At 45.7% G+C, this 19,274-nt stretch overlaps 1 protein-coding gene across 5 annotated transcripts in view; it reads right to left on the bottom strand.

The window, feature by feature from the left end:
• Positions 1-266: 266 nt before the first annotated feature.
• LOC114880250 (alpha-mannosidase 2) overlaps positions 267-19,274 on the bottom strand; it is a 68,298-nt gene continuing 49,290 nt past the window's right edge. For all 5 annotated transcript variants that reach the window (XM_029196078.2, XM_029196082.2, XM_029196079.2 and 2 more), the window contains exons 4-8: positions 16,748-16,840; positions 12,483-12,655; positions 10,954-11,087; positions 4,997-5,465; positions 267-4,858 (exon numbers count right to left, since the gene is read on the bottom strand). In XM_029196078.2, the coding sequence (XP_029051911.1) occupies positions 2,716-4,858; positions 4,997-5,465; positions 10,954-11,087; positions 12,483-12,655; positions 16,748-16,840 (3,012 nt within the window). In that variant the 3' untranslated portion in view covers positions 267-2,715. The remainder of the gene's footprint in view (positions 4,859-4,996; positions 5,466-10,953; positions 11,088-12,482; positions 12,656-16,747; positions 16,841-19,274) is intronic.

Here is a 19,274-nt window from a genome sequence, read left to right as displayed (position 1 = left end):
TTTCCAGCTTTCTAGAGTGTAATATATAGTACATCCAGTTCTAGATAAGGAATACAGCGAACTCGCCCTATATTGCCACTCTTTATATTGCCAGGTGAATGAAGAGTGAGACTGACATACTTCAACAGTCAAACGCAGCAAGGGAGGGAAGGAGCTCTCTCTATATTGCCGGCCCCATAATTGGCAATATAGCGAGAGTTTATTAAAAATCATTACAGTTGTAGATTAGGGAAGGGAGAAGGAACAAGGCACAACCATGCTCTTAATTAAAATACGTCAGTTACTATCTTTATTCAATAAATATAATATTACATTGTAACATAAGGAATACCGTGGTGTGTAATTGTCCTCGTCTGCCTGACTGGTCGCAAACAGTTTTGCACACAGTCCTAGCAAATATAATCTCTATATACGCGTACCACACACGTACACGTGTATACATATACCATCTTTAATATAGATCTTTCTTCTCTAGAGACAGCACAAACACGTAATATGTTACAATATCGTTACAAGGACAGTCACGGATCTCCGGCGATCATTTTCTCTATTTTTTTTTCCCATTGGTTCCCTCGCGAATCTCATGGTGGTTTCATGGTGAAGAACCATTTTGTTCAAAGCCAGCATGTACACTCCTTGCTTTAGGTCACTCGAAGGAACAGTATGCCATTTTATAAATTAAAAATAAATTAAACAATTCTAAAATATTGTTCTTGTATAACAAGAAAATAAAACCAATAGGTAATAGAAAGTATTCTTTCTAACAACAATTATTTCCTTTTATTAATTAAAACTTAACGAACAGAGTTCTATGGTCATTTGGTCAGAGAGTTAAAAGCAGGTTCGAAGGTGAACGAAAATTAAGATAAAACCTATTGTCTGTTCCCTTCAGTGACAGAGGACACGTGTCATCACCAGAGAAACGCGAGGTCCAGCAGCTGCCAGCCTCTAAAAACGCGACACACTTTTATTTTCTCGCTAAATTAGTCTAATATTTACACGAGTCTGTCGTACAGCAAAACGCCTGTTCGCAATGTTCAGCCGGATACGCTTAGCAAAAGTAAAAAATAGGTACTTTCCAGCCGGTCAGGGCCGGCCACGAAACTAAATCGTGTCCCCGCTAGAATTGGAAGAGCGTTGGAAGCACGCTCGTATACAGAGGTCCAAAAAACTCCCATGGTGGTAATGATCCCCTTCATTTTATAAATATGCTTCGCCATTAACGCATTCGCCATAGCGATAGCAGCGCCACGTGGCTGGCGGAAATTCAGGATACCACCACCGTGGAATTTTCCAGACCTGTGCATAAAACCGTGGTTGGAAGTCACCAGAGTGTCCTGGCGATGATTTTCTTTCTCTGCTTCGGCTGCCCGAGGAGGAAGAGAGAGTCCCTCGTAAAACGTTTCACATATGAAAATAGGTGTATACGATTTACATTATTTACTTTGCTATCACAATATACGGTCTAAGGTAAAGTGGTTTGATATGTACAATATTATATAATATTTATAGTATCTACATGGTGCCGTTTTCGGTCTGACCACTTGAAATAATTTAGTGAATCAAGAGTTTTCGTCAGAAAGATTGGATATCATAGAATTAATTTATTATTGTCCTATACTGAGTGATCTGAAGTGTTGGAGAGGATAAGGAATAGAAGTAGTTTGATTAGAAGTATAGGTTATAAGTACAGCTCTGATAAGGGGCCAACAGGAGTAATGTGCAGGAGGGACAAGCATAGGTCTACTCTTGCCAAGAGTTTCCTAGTTTCGCCGCGAGAGGCCCCCACCGTCGATTCAGATTTGGCCCCTTACTGCTGTTCACTCGTAGGAATGGCTTAAGAATCTATGGAATATAAACTAAAAAATAAACCCCATAACAATGGGGGAATCAAGTAGTCAGGCTGAATGGAGCATCCTGTTCGTCGTTCGCTTTTCTCGTGCATCTCGCTCGAGCTGAATCCCTACATTTACATCGATCAGGAGCCTGTGTAATGCACTTTGAACGTTTGATTGTGTTGTCAGTCTATATTGGCGCACTTTCGAGACCCACTCTCCACGAACTGAAGACCCAAACTGAATCCCCACAACAGAGAATGTGGACAAAGAGCCTCGAAAGTGGCCAGAGCGAACCAAGTATTAATATGTTGTTACTATAGTTGCTAAAATCGATGAGAGTGATCCGAGAGGCACGAGGAAGCTTGCAAGTTTACGCGTGAGCTAGAGGACAGCAGGTCTGCACGATTTCATTTCTCTCCCTTCGACTCTCTCCTCCTAGCTCGTCGTCCTAGTCTTCGTCTAGGGAAACTGAACTGAAGAAACGGAATAGAGTACGATAGCCTGGTTGTGTATGTACACTGGGATGTGGACAGATTGGAACGTTATCGTCCCGTTGGATCGCCAATCAACCTCGCCACGGCGACGCGTCAAATATTTACACTTGAGAGGCTTCATCCCCGATGGGGGGGAGGGTCGACGTTAAAACACAGGGTAAAAAAGAACATGGAATTCGCAAGTATCCTACGTAAACGGTCTAAAGTTTCAACGAATTGCACGAAGTTCCGAAGAGGTAGCATCTGCCAGGGTTAAGCAGATCGGCAGTGTCCTGTCCAGAAGGTAGACGAACGCTTTTGGACCATAGGCGTCAGCATCGCGAAGACTAAAAACGATTCCTGGCTCCCGGTGGCGAGCTTCACCCCGAGAAGCAGGCTTACGATCATTGGACGAAGTTCACGTTGAACGTTTCGACCTCCATCGGCTGGAGGCTGACATCCTGGAGACCGTTCCTCAGCCGATGCATCGTCTTCGTACCTGTCAGCGTGGTTTTGGTGATGTTTAGGTTCGCGAGCTTGAAGAACGAGGTGCCTTGAGGGATCTTCTCCGTCAGCGGACAGTGTTTAAGGGTAATGTCCACCCCCACGGAACAGCTGTAGCCCTGTCTATGAAGCACCATCAACGCGTTGTTCACCGGGAAATGTGGCAGTTTCTGATCGTGATTGGTCCTCAGATTGAGCAGGTGAACGTCGCAAGGGAAGCTCTGACTTAGTAGCCTAACCTCCGGCACCATCGCGATGTCGCCATCTGTCCCGTCCACCACGAAGATATTCACGGGATAGTTAAGCGCGTTGCTTAGGTGATTGGCGAACAGGGATGGCTTCGAGTACTTGTCCTTCTCCCCTGTGATATCCTCTAACAGTAGCCAGTGCTTGATGACGGTTCTTCGATTGTCCAGTAGACCCTCTCCCATTCCTCGCGAGTCGTCGTATAAGGTTCTTCGATCCAGCATCACTTCCAGCCAGCCTGGTTGATAACTGGCAGCTCCTTGACAATGATTCACCAGCAGAGTGAGCCTGTGATTGGTGTCCTCGATGTAGGCCATCGTGGTTATGGGAAAGTAGTTACCCTCGATCCCGATCCTCTCTATCTTCGTCCTCTTGATCATCTGGTGTCCGTTTAGGTCTGTGTAGAACTCTGGTGGATCTCCATTCAGAATGTCAGTCTGTAGACGCATGAACATCTCTGTCTCGCGGTTCTTTGGTGGTGTTTCGAAGTCCACTATGTTCCTCACATAGATAGCCTCGCCCAGACCACCGTCTCTATGATAAATGGCCACGTGGTGTGTTAGTAACTTCCCGTATTCGACGGTCAGCCGTGAACTGAGGCTACCACTGACGATGTAGATCTTCTGGTGGGGCGTGTACGCCTCGAGGACGTCTTTATCGGTGTCTCGGAGGTTCGGGTCGGGCATGAACAGATATGCACCGCTGTGAAACTGCGCGGACGGATAGGCTGCGAACTGAATGGTGCACTGCATGATCTTACCGGTTGCCTTTTTCGTCACCCTCTTCAGAAACCCGGTCTGTCCATCGAACAGAAGCTTCATTCGTTGGTTCTCCAACTGAACGTCGCCCACCTGCAAGGGTTTCATGGGGAATACACTGTCCTTGCCGCATCTACTGCAGTAGACCGTTGAGATTGCCTCCACTGGTACCTTGTCGATCTGCTGGATATGATAGGTCGCGATGGCTAAGGGTTTCAGCTCTACCATGAACAACAGAACGTACACGTCGTGTGTGATACTCGTAGCGTTCATCACTGGCGCGATCTGATAGGGAATGGGATTCTTCTGAGGGTCTAGTACTTTAATTTTATATGAGGTGACTTTTAGACTGATCACCTCCTGCCTGGGTTGAGCCAAAGGATTGAACAGGACAATCTTCTTCGTCTCCTGCCCGTTGACTCCTATGGGAATCTTCTTTGGTAGCTTTTCGTAGCTATCCCTATCCGATTCGGCTAGGACATAAACGGAATTTGGCTTGGTGGTCGTCCCAGCCAAAGACTGAATAGCGAAGCTCTGCAGACTGGTGGTGTCCGAAATGGACTCGAACAGTTTCAGAGCGTAATCCTTCATGACGAATGACTTGGAGGTACCAGTGATGGCATCGTGGTGTTGGAACAGGCCCAAATTCCGTCTTGCCTTCACCAGCTTCTCAAAGTACGTTTCGTACAGCATGAAGTCCTTACCGGACTGTTTGGCCACGTTCAACGCGATGGTGTAAAGGATCTCGGCCGATCGAAGGTTCGCTTCGAGTTCGCGGTCCAGGATCTTCATGTACGGCCTTGTGGTGAAGTAGCCGCTCCAATAGGCTGGTCTACCTTCGCTGAAGATATCCGAATAGACGAAAAAGTCGCCCTTCAGCGTTGGGAAGTCGTCCATCCGCTTCCTGATCTCGTGGAAGTAGTCCTTGGGCGTCCCGAACACTATCTCCGCGTTGTACTCGTCCTTCCTACTATTTATGTAGTCCATCAAGATCTTGTAGTTGGTGTACTGTTGGTCCCACTCGATCGCGTGATCGTACCTAAAGTAGAAGGCACAACAAGCGTGTTGAAATAGACCACTTTGGAAATATAACAAAGGGACAGCTAGTTAAGTTACCAACAAACATTGGCGAACTTGGGACAAAGATAAGGGACACTGGAAATCGAATTATTCTAACCTGAAGTCGTCTCCGAGAGGCATTAGGACGACGTTGTGCGTGAACAAAGATCCCGTCCTGGAGTATTGTTCCAACAACAACTCGGCCATTCGCTTGACATTGTTCGGCGTAATCTCGACCGCCCTGACCGAGTACTCCGTGTACTCGCCCCGTATCTTCCGGAAGTCGAAGTTGAGGCAGACGTGGGGATGAGGACCGCAGGAGTGTTTGATGTTGTAGATGTCGAACGGCTGATTGTGGGTCAGCATGTCTGCCCCGCCGGTTTGATCCCAGGGCTGCATCCAGACGAAGTCGCCGTACTGTTTCTTCGCGAACCACTGCTTCCACGCGTAATGAATCCTTTGGATCACGGTGCCGGAAGCGCCGGAAACCTTCAGGAAGTACGGGATGGTGCCTCCGTGACCAAACGGATCCACCGACCAGCCTGACTCTGGGATTACGTCCAGGTTGGTCTTTAGCCACTGGTGACCTGTGGACAGAATCAATGGTCCATTATTAGCTGTGCGTAGTACCCTATAGCAGAGCGCATATTAAGATGAATCTTTCGAGAAATTTCCATGAAGACGCCGAGATCGAAGGACGGGCAGAACGACATCGAAGTTGCATGTATAAATAAAAGGTTTCACGCGGACGTTGAGAGCTGCGTCGTTCTCGTTAAATTCACAGACAGATTGAATTCTCGCTGGGATCTCACGGTCTGAAGTTTCCGAGGCAGCGGAAACTTGTACTTTGAGCGTCACTCGCTCGTGCCTGATCGCGAAATATTTATCGTCGTGTAAATATCCTCGTGACGGAAGGTTCATTTAAAAACTCATGCTCCAAGGAACAAGAGATCTCTTCCGGAGAAATCTTTGCCCCTCTGTCGGAGACGCGACCCGAAGTCCTTGGGGTTCTGCTGCCTCGTTACTTGAATCGAGTGACACCTCGGTTTCGATAGCAGCCCTTTGTCACCCCTGACCGACCTACTTATCGATTGACAATTCCTCTGCATATTTATGAAGACGTTCGTGTAGCAATCGAAGTAGATGCATGGTTAAGTAGATGGGAAGCCTGGTTTCTACACGAAGTAATAGGCAGTCACTGTCAACGAATAGACAGCAGACTGTTTCAACTGAAATAAGTAGGAATTCGTGGAATTTGTATCGTTTGGGATTGCTATGTCACGAGTTCCCCTAATTCAGACTAGATTTCTCACGGCAGAATCTCGTTCCAATAGGCGGTCAGAGAACCGGGCCTGTAATCGGTGTCTATTTATCAGTTCTCACCCCCGAAGCATTCCGCTCCGGTCAGACAAGCCCGTTTGACCCTGTGCAACAGGGAGGGCTAGTTCATCCAGACCCAGGACAGATTTCTAACTCGATTCTGCCGCATGTTTTAAGGCGCGTAGCTACTCGAATCATCCAAAAAACCACACAGTTCACTTTTTAACGTTTCAGACACCAAATTCCACCAGGGCAATCTCGTTTCTTCGTCCTCGCCACGTTGCATAGGGCGTCTGCAGCGACGGGGAAGGAGCACGGTGTGCGTACCAGAGTAGGACAGCTTCAATTATTTCGGTAATGCAATCATTTTCGAGCAACGCGTCCCCGAAATTCCCTGGGAACTCAATTCGCGTAGGAAATCCTTCTCTGGCGTGCAGATAGGAGGTGCGCACACCTCTCGCTCCAGATGCACTTTGTGTGCAGGCAGCCACCACGATGCAACTAAGCGTGCGTGTTAACGTCATTGTCGTGGATATAGGCTGGCGCCGGTACAGGCTGCTTTGAGGCTAAGTACAACGTTTCTCTGGATTTACGTTTACGTCCCTGTTTCCATCGATTCTAAGGCCATGGGGGTTTGTGCTATGGGTTAGCTCTGTTTAGGCCGTTTCAAAAATTGGAACGCAGGTTTTATCAAGTGCGATTGATCGAGATTTAAGGCACTTATGAGATTCTGTAGGGTAGGGAGAGCTTAAAATAGGGTTCGGACTTGTGACTTTAGGGCGAGTTTTATAGGAACGCTATAGGCTATGTCAATTAGCGAGGGGATACTGGATACTGGGATGGTTTGCAATGGAATACTATGGTTTACAAGAGAATATAGTAGTTATTAACGGAATAAAAGCTCGTTTCGCCGGCGGTCGCTTTCATTAACAGCGTTCAAATCGTTCCATGTCGACAGACTGCATCTCGATTTCCGCGCGTCGCTCTGGGCTGCTATTGTTTCGGGGAAATCGCGTTTGCAAAGGGTGGTGAAGTCATCCAATTCGAGAATCGGCCATTATTGTTATCCACCGATTTTCTACCGGTTTTTGCCAACAGTTTCAGCCTCCCCGCATTCTCTGTTCACCGGACAGGTGAGTCCATTCTAGATATAATACTCGAACTAAATTTTTATCGAACTCATCGCTTCATAAACCTTCCCTGTCGCTTGGAAAAGGCTCTAAGAATCTAACAACGATGGTTAAATTCCGAAAGCCTGAGTCGCCCGCATCTTCCGAACGAATAATCACCGCGACGCTTGAGTATGACCGGCGCGACACTAATTCGAGTTACCTAATGTCCGGTGCGCCGGCAATTCCGGCCGAGTGTTCCCGGTATTTTCGATTCTGAACGAGCAAGCGCGCTCGAAATCGTTCGAGCGTGCTTAAACATCAGCGTCCACCAGTGTCGAATTGTTACCGGTCCGTTAGCCTGCAGGATTCACCAAGCATTCGCCAAGTGATCGGTGGTCGCTGCTTGTAGCTACGGAAATTGCGTCAATTATTCGAGGAAGCCCTGCCTCCGGTTCGCAAATTGCACTAGTGCTCGCGTTAGTGCACACGTTTCGAAGAAGCCTCTTCGAGGATCCACCTGATGGACACGGACATTGGTCCGAAGGGAACTGATTGATTCTAGAACGAGGAGCAAGTGTTCTGCCTCGACTGTTTATTATTTTTTGTTACAATAAAAATAACTAGAGCGAGTTCGAGGGGGCTACGACGTGAGCAGAGGCGAACGTCGCGACAGACTGACTGGGGTTATCAGAAAAAGAGAGGTCAGGATGGAGAGGAGGTGAAAGCAGGAGGACGAAAGGGTGTGGCACTGCCTAAGCGAACAAACCATTAAACTACATTCAGCCGTGCTCGACTGATTATAACTCATTAGACACGACATGTATGCATTAAGCGAGTTATCGCGCTCGTAGACCACCCCCTGCTATCGGAGGGTGCAGCAATGGCTGATGCGACTGAACGTAGAGCAAACTAACTCCGAATACTTTTATGTACTCTAAAACCCATCCAGATTCATCTATTTCCCTCTTTCCGCAGCGCAGGCAACTACGAAACAACAATGGAGGGAAAGAGCAGCTGCGTGACGCGGAAGGTGGAAGAAAATTAAGGAAAAGAAGAATAAAATGGGAAGTTGAGAGTGGATTGAACTGGATAACGAATCAACGTTTTAAACGTTCCTCGAGGAACGCTTGGACCTTCGTTTCGCGTAGTTCCCAAGTAAAGTCCGACTAATTCTCAAGCTGGAGCCTGGCGAAACGAAATCGACGAGAACGCATCGAAGGGAAACCTTTTGAAGGTGGCAATTTGATGGTAAGTGGAAGTAATTCAAAGATCTGAAAAGGAAACTTTTCATTTTAACCCCCGTCACGGAGGGACAAAAGGAAAGGTACGAAAGGTTTTCCTTTCTCTCGAGTTCCACGGTGTTATTTCCCGTTGAATTTGTAGCGCTGGCCAGCAGTGATCCCCGCGGCGCGTAACCGTAGACGAGCCTGACCTTACAACGTCCACCATCGCTGGCTACCGTCTGACGCGACGCGCGTCGCTGCTACTCGCTTTGTCTGATCGCGAGCGTCGACCTCTACCACTGACAGCGGATAGTCTGGCAGGGAAGACGTCGCATTAGTCGGACGGAAAGGGTTTGCTGGCAAACGGAAGGATAATAAATATAGTACGCCACTTGTTGCTCTTATTTCGCGTCGATCGAAGATACTTCTATCCCCTGGAGCCCTCAAAGAGCACTCTATGCACTCACCGGGATAAATGAAACATAAATTCGTACGTTACCTCGTCTCCATCATCCTGGCCCTCTTAGAATATCAAAATTTCACCGGCTTCCGTTTCCACAAAAACGAGGATTCCCTCAGAAATTCGACGAAGGTAGAGCTAAGACTGTTTCACTCTTCAGGGTGGCGTATCCCCACTTAGGCCGTTAAATTCCTCGAAACTGAAGCGCACTCGACAAAGGAACCGAGTGAATAGTTAACGAGCTCTCGAAAAGCTTGGCTGATCCTTTCGTCCGAGAGGAAAACACGCGGATGCTGGAGGAATCGATCGATCGGGGAGGTAACGGTGTCTCTAGTCGTTAAGCTGGCCGCTAATTTCCAGCTGGAGCAAGGAAAACGAGCCAGCCAGACCGGTAATGGACTCGTGCCATTGCCCTTCCGGTTATTATCGAGCTTCCCCCGCGTTCGATCGCACGGTTATCTCAATTTCTGCGACTGTCGATAGCCGTCCCATCGCTTATCCCGGGCATTTGCCTAATCCGATCCTAGTCCGTCCCTTCAATTGGGGTCATCTTCGAAAGAAAACACAGGCGGAACGACGCACAATTTCAACGCGATAAATCCTCGTGTCACGAATAAACGGAACAACGTAATTTACGACCGAGAACGTCGTCTAATTCCAATCGTCCCTGAACAATCAATGGCACGATTGATTTATCGTCGGTACACGCAAAGACAATGGGTCCGGTGATAATGAACCGGTCCATTATTTACCGATGGAAATCGCCAGATATCGTGCTGTCTGAACCCGGTGAATTAATTGCACCGTCTTAAGTTTCCTTTCTTTCGGGCTTCCCTTCATCCTCGACGCGTTCGAGGCCGCGGTAACAGATACAGCGCGGCCGAGATACAGAGAGGTCGTAAATTAAACTATTAAGACGCGGCGCTCTTTGAATATTTGTTCGCGCAGAGCCTTGCTTGGCGGTTCGGAAACTTATCCCCACTTCCAGGATCGGATTTCGTTTTCTCGATCGCGTTTCGGCGATTTTACGACCGCTTTGAATCTCGCCGCCATTCTATTGAAGTAGACTCGAACGCGTCAGCCAAACCGTCCGACGAATTTACCGTTTAATTTTACACATTTTCCCGAATGTCGATGCTGGACGCAAGGAAGCCTGCGATGTTTCTCCGGCGAAAGAAGTCGGAGATGTTTGTTTCTCGATACACAAAGGAAATTCCGCGACACTTCATTTCCCCAGGTGAAAAACAAGGATTACTTTCGCGAAATGCAATTAAATCGCTGTTTTTTTAGATACGATTTTCTCTTCGGACCGGAGCCCGAGTTTCAACCCTCCGAAGAGCAGGCGCCGGGCTTGTTTGTTTATCTCGAAAAAATAAAAAGAGAAACAGAGGGTGTTCGTTGATTGGTGAGAAGAAACGAAGATGGATCTGTAGTTTCCCTTAGATTCCTGTAGATTTTCAGATAGAAAAAGGGATGAATTTTGTGTACGACTGGAATTGTTGAACGCTTCCCCCGATAACGATCGCCAGGGTTCTATTGAAACAATATTTGACCTGTATTAACTTCCAATTATTAGGCTTTTGAATATGTATGCGACCCGTATGCGCTTAGGATGTTAAATTTCCAGGCCAAACACGGTCAATATGCATGGCTTGTAGCCATTATAGACCTTTCCCGATATATCGGCAAATATTTCGCGTTCGAATGTATGTAACAATGAAAATCCCGCTGTTATATCTTGTCGCGAGTACACAAATCTGGAATTTTAATATCTGCAGGCTATAAATGCAATAATAATATGGATTATCATGAACATCAATGATTCATTTCAGAATTTAACACCTAAGTAGGGTGGGAAAGGTCAGATTTGACAGACAGAGGGTCAGTTTTGATCTCTGTCAGATGCTGGCGCTTTGGTGTTACCTGGAAGACATCTACAATCTTCTGAGGATCTACTCACCCTCGATCAGCTGATCCAACATGGCGTAAATGTGAGATGTCGCCTCGTCGGTCATCACCCAGCCTCCGGTGGTCATTTCCAGCCTACCATCCTTCACCAGCCTTTTGACGACCATCTTCTTCGTAGGATGGGCACTGGGGATAGAAAGCATCGAGAATATTAGTTTAGAACAAGGATAGCCAAGGAAAGTATTGATTTAGAAGGGGTGCAAGGTAGGCTTCCTTTGGTTAAGGACAAGTGAAGGGAGAGGGGGCATCCATCATTTTCTTTGGTCTTAAGGGGAGGCCTGAACTGCAGGTGACTAGAAAACAAGTTATGACACTATAGTAGGGAGCAAGATCTGTAAATTCCCCATGTGCCTTGCACAGACACCTATGCTGTCCACTATGTCCCCACTAGTCCAGAGACTTCCCCGATTGTCCAATTGCTCTTTTCAGTCATGGGATTTCCCTAATCCTCCAATATTTGCTGAATTGTCTTAGTAGGAAGCCAGGTTTGATCGTCCTGGTCCGGAAAGGTAGGACGGCGTCGGTTTTAACGGCGCCGTTAGGACCTAGAGAGTGTACGTGTCCTATGGAGTCGTAAAGGAGGGTACCATTAGGGGAACGAGATAGCGTCCAAGATGATCCTGCTCGAAAGAACGGTTAGAATGTTCCCTGTAACGACTGGAATATCCTGCGGGATCGTCTGCTGCCTTTTTTTTTAACGATCGAACCGAGAGGCTCTGGGATAAAGATGAGGAAGTATCGCGGGCGTAAAAGGAGATCGTGAACCCAGGGAACGAGATAAATTCCCTCTGGTCGCGTTGAGGACTTCTTTATCGAATCGATTCGAGGGATAAAACTCCGACGAGCCTGCGATAGGACGAGACAAAGGCGATTTAAGGGAAAGGAAATCGTTTCGATGAAGGGATAACGAGAAAATCGAGTAGCACCGGAATAGATTTCCTTGGAGCTGTTTTTACATTGGTAAACGGGCTTTCCCCTGGATCATGGGGCTATCATAAAATGGCTCTAAGATGATTGCGTTAAAAAAAGAATCCTGCTATGAAAACATCCTGAATTCTCCCCGTATTACATAGCACTCGGTTCCGCGAAACCCGGCACAAATTCTGACTAAACAGTTGAAATGCAAGGCCTATAAACATGATTTGTATCGGGAATTGTATCGCACGAAATTACAAGTTGCGGCGTAACACGTTACTCGACGCTATCTACGATGTAACTTACAATTACGAGACCTGTATATCACGCAGCCGTCGTAAGATATTCGTATTTAACCCCCTTAGGAGATGAATTATGCCAGAAGGAAAGCACCTGACTATACCACCCTGCCTTACCTTTGTTTTGATATGTATTTCTGTGATTTCAGAACTGTTTTATCACAAAATGGTAAAGTAGGAAGCAGGACTGAGAATTTTTGCCCAGGGCATATGCCATGAAGACATAGCCCTGTATACACGTACAGGGTGTATTATCTCATCTTTTAGTCCTATTTAGGAATATCAGGATTTTGTAATGTACACTCACCTCTCCCACCACAGTGACAAGAAGGACACTTCGCTCCAGATGAAAGTCATGTTTGGCCACTGCTGCAGCTTCGACACCATGTTGTTCAGGATGTTCCTGGTGGAGCTGTGGAAGTACTGCTCGAACGTCTTCAGCCACCCAGGGTCCGTGTGGCTGTGGGGAACTAGAATCACCTGGAACAACGAGAATCTATTTCTATTTTCCATTTTAAACGACGGTGCGCCAAAATCTCTCTGGACGGTGATTCTCATCCAAGCAAATCGAAAGAGTCCAACGGCAGGGAATCTGTTAATTAGGCGGTACCAGGCTTGCCACGATAACGACGTTATTTCGTAATTGATACACTGCCGGGTCGAGCCGGTAATGTAGCCGCATGCCGGCCAACATCGCTCGTAAAACAATTTGCGAGACTCATTACGATTTACCCATTTCGGTTCGTTCGTTGAATAGCTCGATTGTTATTCGCCTTGTGTCCACTGGGCTAGAGGATGATTCCTACCAAAAATTGCCCTCTTTCAAGCAAACATAACCTGCAGCCTCTATGGGTTAGCCAATTGATCGATCGAGCCTCGCTTTTTGCTCTTTCAACGTTCGAATTCTAGGTCGACGGATGAATTTCAAATTTTTCAAACTCGTTCCAAAAGTTTCACCTCAATGAAAATTCATACCAGTCCCGGGAACCAATTTTTTTTCCCCCATAGACTTTTCCCTCCCCACCGAGCGTCGATGTTTTTTTCCTCCTCCTCTTTTTATGAATACTTAACGCGCTGCCCGTTTGATCTTTCAGGCTGACTCGAGCGCGACGGGAAAAAGAAGAGAGTTGAGAACCGTCACGACAAAGGATTACAATAAACCGATACCCCGGTCGCTGATAATCAGCGTTGGAAAGCCGAGGCACGCTAAACTGCGCATAGTTCACCAACCACAGTCGCTCTTATGCACCCCCCGTTTATTACTCGACCACGAGGGAACGTCGAACTTCCGGTGGATCGATGATTTAACGACGTTTCCATGAAATTTAACCCTCGCCTCTGCCCTCTGGATTTCAGGCCCCAGGGAATTTTATATTTTGTTCGACTAGAATCACTGAACGATATATTTGACGCTTGATGGATTGAAGGATTGAAACGTAAAAATAAAATTGTCACTGAATAATTCCCAAGGACGAGCCTTTAATTACAGTCCGGTCATCTAGCGCATTTAATAAGGTAACGAGTAACGGCAGCGAAAGCTTATTCGTATGCATGGAACGACTGTGGCCAGGATGGTAGTTCTCCTTTAACACACCCCCGGTCCTTCGTCCTCGACTGCCCTCTTCCCTGTTTCACCCAGGCAGCAACAGATCTGTTCCTCCACTAGTTCCCCGATAACTTTGCCACAGCTACTTCCTGAAATCACGGTTATCGACGCTAACAGTACCGAGAAGCGAGATGAATTCCTCAACTGTCGGTCGTTGACCCCTTTTCTAGGGACCTTTCCCTAGGGACTATTCACAGCCACTCTTTCTCATTTGGCTGAGAAGGTGCGCAACAACAAATGTTATCTTTAATTATTCGGAACTAACGGGAACGAGTCGGTACACGTGATACGAACGACTTTATCTCGAGCTCTCGCGTCACTCTCGAGGTAGAAGTCGCCGGCAAAAGTACATCACGAACGCCCCAGGTTAATTTCCGGCCTGGGAACTTGCAAACTTCGGGGCAAGTTCTCGTTCCGTGGCGTGCTTTCTCTCAGTGAAAACTAAAAGCTGAGTCTTTTTCAGACGATCACCGTCCGGAGCTTCTTTGCCGCTTCAGCTTTCCAGGATGTATCTTCGTCGATCGATAGGGGGGTTGTTAGAGATGCGACGACACGACTGTTCCGGGAAACTGCAGACGGTTATTAGGATAAGCGAATCGTTCTCGGATTTCTCTGGCAATTAAACGAACCTGAGTAAGGAGATCCAACGCTGAGCAAACGTTTCTTCTTTTTTTTTCTTTTTTTTTACTAGAAGGGACAGAGAAGCGTTTATAACTTCCAGGGATAATTCCATCTCGAAGAAATTGGTTACATTTATTCTTGGTCCATGCTTTTAGGTTAAATAATTCTTAACAATGATTCCCTGTTCTGCAAATCTAACAATTGGTCCAAATCGACCAGGAATACTCTTCGGGATGTTCGACAATTGCAAAGAACCGTGTCAATTAACGATCTTTTGATCGAAAACAGAACGATCCCACGAGCAGGACAAATATTTAGACGGAAGTGTTTCCCGGACGAAAGCGATTTCATCGAATACCCAGGAGACTCGGAACCGACAACGCCACGTACTTCCACGGCAAGGACAAACGCGGACACGACTTCCCCTCCGCCTGGGATCGTGGCAGAGTTCGACAAGTTCGACAATACAGGCTCATCACAGTGCATTGTCGGCCGGGCACAATAGTGGGCGGTGGCCTTTTCGAAAACACGCGCCACAATGCTGGAATCTTCGATGATTTCACGATGGAATGCACTTTCCACTTCCTATCATCTTCTTCCTTCCTTCCTATCTTTATTGTTCGGTTATTGCTCTTGTTTGTTGGTTATTAGGTGCATTCTGGTGTGACGTAAGCTTCGTTTAATTAAGGAGAAAGGTAGAGGGCGGCAGCGTCCGCCATTTGCTTTCGATGTTGGGAGGAAGCTGCACTTGATTTTGAGGTTCTAGGATCTTCTAAGACTCTATGCCCTTAGCTCCTAGAGGTTCTAGGACCTTAGGTCCTGGGCTTGAGGTTGTGGGGGCACTAGGACTTTAGTACCACATCTTAAATTCTAGGGAACCCTAGGATTTTGTCATCAATAGTATTGCTGTCGAATGCCTAAGTAGAACAATCTCCAGTTTTCGTCATATGTAATGATTCTGAATGTTATGGGGGCACTAGGACTTTAGTTCCACTCCTTAAGTTCTAGGGAACCCCAGGATTTTGTCATCGATAGTATTGCTGTCGAATGCCTAAGTAGAACAATCTCCAGTTTTCGTCATATATAATGATTCTGAATGTTGTAGGGCACTAGGACTTTAGTCCCACACCTTAAGTTCTAGGGAACCCTAGGATTTTGTCATCAATAGTATTGCTGTCGAATGCCTAAGTAGAACAATCTCCAGTTTTCGTCATATATAATGATTCTGAATGTTGTAGGGCACTAGGACTTTAGTCCCACACCTTAAGTTCTAGGGAACCCTAGGATTTTATCATCGATAGTATTGCTGTTGAATGCCTAAGAGGAACAATCTCCAGTTTTCGTCATATATAATGATTCTGAATGTTGTAGGGCACTAGGACTTTAGTTCCACACCTTAAGTTCTAGGGAACCCTAGGATTTTGTCATCGATAGTATTGCTGTCGAATGCTTAAGTAGAACAATCTCCAGTTTTCGTCATATATAATGATTCTGAAGTATTAAATATATAGTTAAAGGCAATTCTACCAAATTCTGAGATAATCATTCCCAGATTTTCATGGTTAAGCTAAAATTTTCCCGGAGCTACCGCAGGATATAAGTTCTCGTTTATGCGGGCCAACTTTTCCCCTGGATATAGGAGAGCAGTATCACCTTGTTAGAGGAGATTGGAGAATATTGGCGTGTTTATGGCGGCCCGGTACGAGGAGATGGTGCGGAAAAGCTAAGTAGACGAGATCCGCGCACATATTCTTGAACGTGTTCGATTATCACGTTCCAGGGAGACGTTTCCCTCGATTTCATTTTATTTCCTCGTAATATCTCGTTAGCACCGGGTATCTGCATCGAGTATTTCCAATTTCCAACCTTACTAATTTCATTCGGCAACGAAGCTAGAGTGATGTTTAAAAAGTAAAGCAAGGTATAAATTGTCAGTGTTGAAAGCTCTCATGATAATTTGATTTGTCTAATGAAGCGGCACCAAAGTGACGGATGTAAAGGCGCGTTTACAACGAGAGTGCACACAACAAGCTTAGAAAAGATCCAAGCTACGTTCATACGTGCTTCCCGCGGATCCAGCCTCAAGGCGGATGCACGTCAAGAGACGGCGAACGAAACTTCATTAACGAATCTACGAAATACCTCGAACGCGGTGGCTTAATTAGCTCGCGAACGTGAATACCTGTTCGTTGCAATTACCAAGGTGAAGCCGGAAGCAAAAAGGGAATATTCAGCGATAAGGTCGATGGAGAATCGATACCACGGACTTGGGTCAATGACTTCGCTTCGATATTTATAAATAAATGGGAGAATATATAATGGAGGTAATTTCACGTTATAATTACCTTGAGTGGTGGTCTTGTGGGATCCTTCCTGAGCTCTGCGTACCTGGCCTCGAAGCTATCGTCCCAGTATTCCCTGCTTCTCATCCACGAGGGCTGCAACAAACGCATGGAAACAACTTTTAGTCCCGAACAACAAAGTTTATTAAAAATAAACGTAACAGTGGTGGAAATCTGAGGCAGCTATACCTAGAAACCTATTCTGTTTTCTGGATCAAGTAAATCCCAGTCAGACAGATAAATGGAAAGATAGATACCTGGCACGAAATAAGAGGAGGGACTTTTAGCCAGTGCCGAGAAAAACAGAAGGAACGAACCACCCCCGTTCTCGGGTTCTAATTTCGTTAAAGGCGTGCGAAGGCGAGGCGTAAGATCGATCGAGCCGAAAGAAAGTGCCTCTTGGCAAATAATCCACCGCTGAAAGACGGTCTCGATGGATTACGGGTCTGTCGATGCTTCCCGGTGTTTAATTAACGTTCATGGGATTAACTCTGTTGCCAGGAATACTCGGATGTGCCCTGTCTATCGATTGGTTGCTTTCAACTGAAAATATGGGGTTAAGGTTCGACATTTGCATCCTGAAGTAACTTTACCAGTGATAGAGGACATAGGGGGCGTTCGTTAATTCCCTGTTAACAACGCCTCCTTTTCTCACGCACTAAATTTCATTCTCCTGCCTGTATAGCCAAAAGGGGATAACTTAAGGGCTCAGAGGCCCAAATATAGGGAATTATCGAGCCCTTACTGTCTAACGCTAGCGTATTGCGATCTGGGTCTAAAAAGGTAACGAATCAAAGAGATCCATCGTTAAGAACCGCATAAAGTCTCAAATTTATACTGCAGATGAAATATCAAGAACAATGGTCGGGCATCGGGTTGGTTTTCTTTTAATTAAAAGTGAGCTTACTCGTTGATACGTCGAAACAGCCTTGCGGCTGCTTTTAATTAAAGGATCGCGGCTGCATTTTTTAAATTGTCGCGCAGCAACCAACGGACAAATATTTCCCGCGGGTCGTTTGGCATGTAGCCCGCTGTACAAAGAAAAAGGATGGAGGTGAGAAAAAAAAGAATAGATAAATAAAGGAAAAAAATTCAATTCTCTAGCAATGTGCCAGGGATACGTGATAATTATTTGCACATGCCCCTGAAAATATTAATTTTCAAGAAACCTTTTTCCCTGAAAAAGTGAGAGAAAATTTTGCTGCTTCATAAAAAAAAAAAAAGAAGAAGAATGATATTCACGCGATACTCTCCCTCTCTCCCCCAATCTCTCTCTCTCTCTCCGACATCGTTGCATTAAATTTCTCGTTTCGCAGAAAATTACGCTTGTATTCCATTTTCAGGCAGGTTTTTAAACCGTGCTCGAGCCCAGTTTCAATTTTTTTTTTTATCTGACCATTCGCTCGACTGGGTGATTCGAAATATTCTCATCCCCTTTTTGCAAATATAACGAGCAAAATTTCAAAGTACCAAAGAGATTAAAAATATTATTTCTCTGACATTTGACGATCCCTGTATGTTGGTATTAATACTGCTGGTTCAATTTGATATCTCTACTCCAGTTTTTATTTTCCTAACGATTTGTCTGTTAAAAAGGTTGCGGCAAATATAGCCACTTAAAATTGAGCATTAACACTTTACTTTTGGATTACATAGTGCCAAAGTTGGTTCTAGGGGAAATCCAGAACTTAAGGTACCTTAGGCCCTATGTCTTTGGCTCCTGTGAGTCGTAGGACCTTAGTTTCTATGCTTCAGGCTTAGGGAACACTAGGATTTTAGGTCCTACATCTTAAGTTCTAGGGATCCCTAGGATTCTGGCTACCTTACCATAGATTTTTGGAGGTTTTAGGATCTTAGACACGATGCCTTTGGATTCTGGAGGTCTTAGGACCTCAGGTGCTTTTGACTTTGAAGACACCAGAAACTTAGTTCCTATACTTTAAGTTCTAGGGAACCCTAGGATTTTGGCTACCTTACCATAGATTTCTGGAGGTTTTAGGATCTTAGACACGATGCCTTTGGTTTCTGGAGGTCTTAGGACCTCAGGTGCTTTTGACTTTGAAGACACCAGAAACTTAGTTCCTATACTTTAAATTCTAGGGAACCCTAGGATTTTGGCTACCTTACTATAGATTTCTGGAGGTTTTAGGATCTTAGACACGATGTCTTTGGATTCTGGAGGTCTTAGGACCTCAGGTGCTTTTGACTTTGAAGACACCAGAAACTTAGTTCCCATACTTTAAGTTCTAGGGAACCCTAGGATTTTGGCTACCTTACTATAGATTTCTGGAGGTTTTAGGATCTTAGACACGATGTCTTTGGATTCTGGAGGTCTTAGGACCTCAGGTGCTTTTGACTTTGAAGACACCAGAAACTTAGTTCTTACACTTTAAGTTCTAGGGAACCCTAGGATTTTGGGCACTATATCTAGGTACTTTATGGTCCAAAGCTCAGTCAAATCACCGTCTTTCAAATATCTTTCACAACTATTATCTATCTCATCCACGAAAATAAATAAATAAATTTCATA

Source organism: Osmia bicornis, chromosome 16 (assembly GCF_907164935.1).
Source record: "Osmia bicornis bicornis chromosome 16, iOsmBic2.1, whole genome shotgun sequence".
Classification (NCBI taxonomy): domain Eukaryota; kingdom Metazoa; phylum Arthropoda; class Insecta; order Hymenoptera; family Megachilidae; genus Osmia; species Osmia bicornis.
Note: the sequence above shows the minus strand (reverse complement) of the source record. Positions and strands in the feature narration are given on the sequence as shown.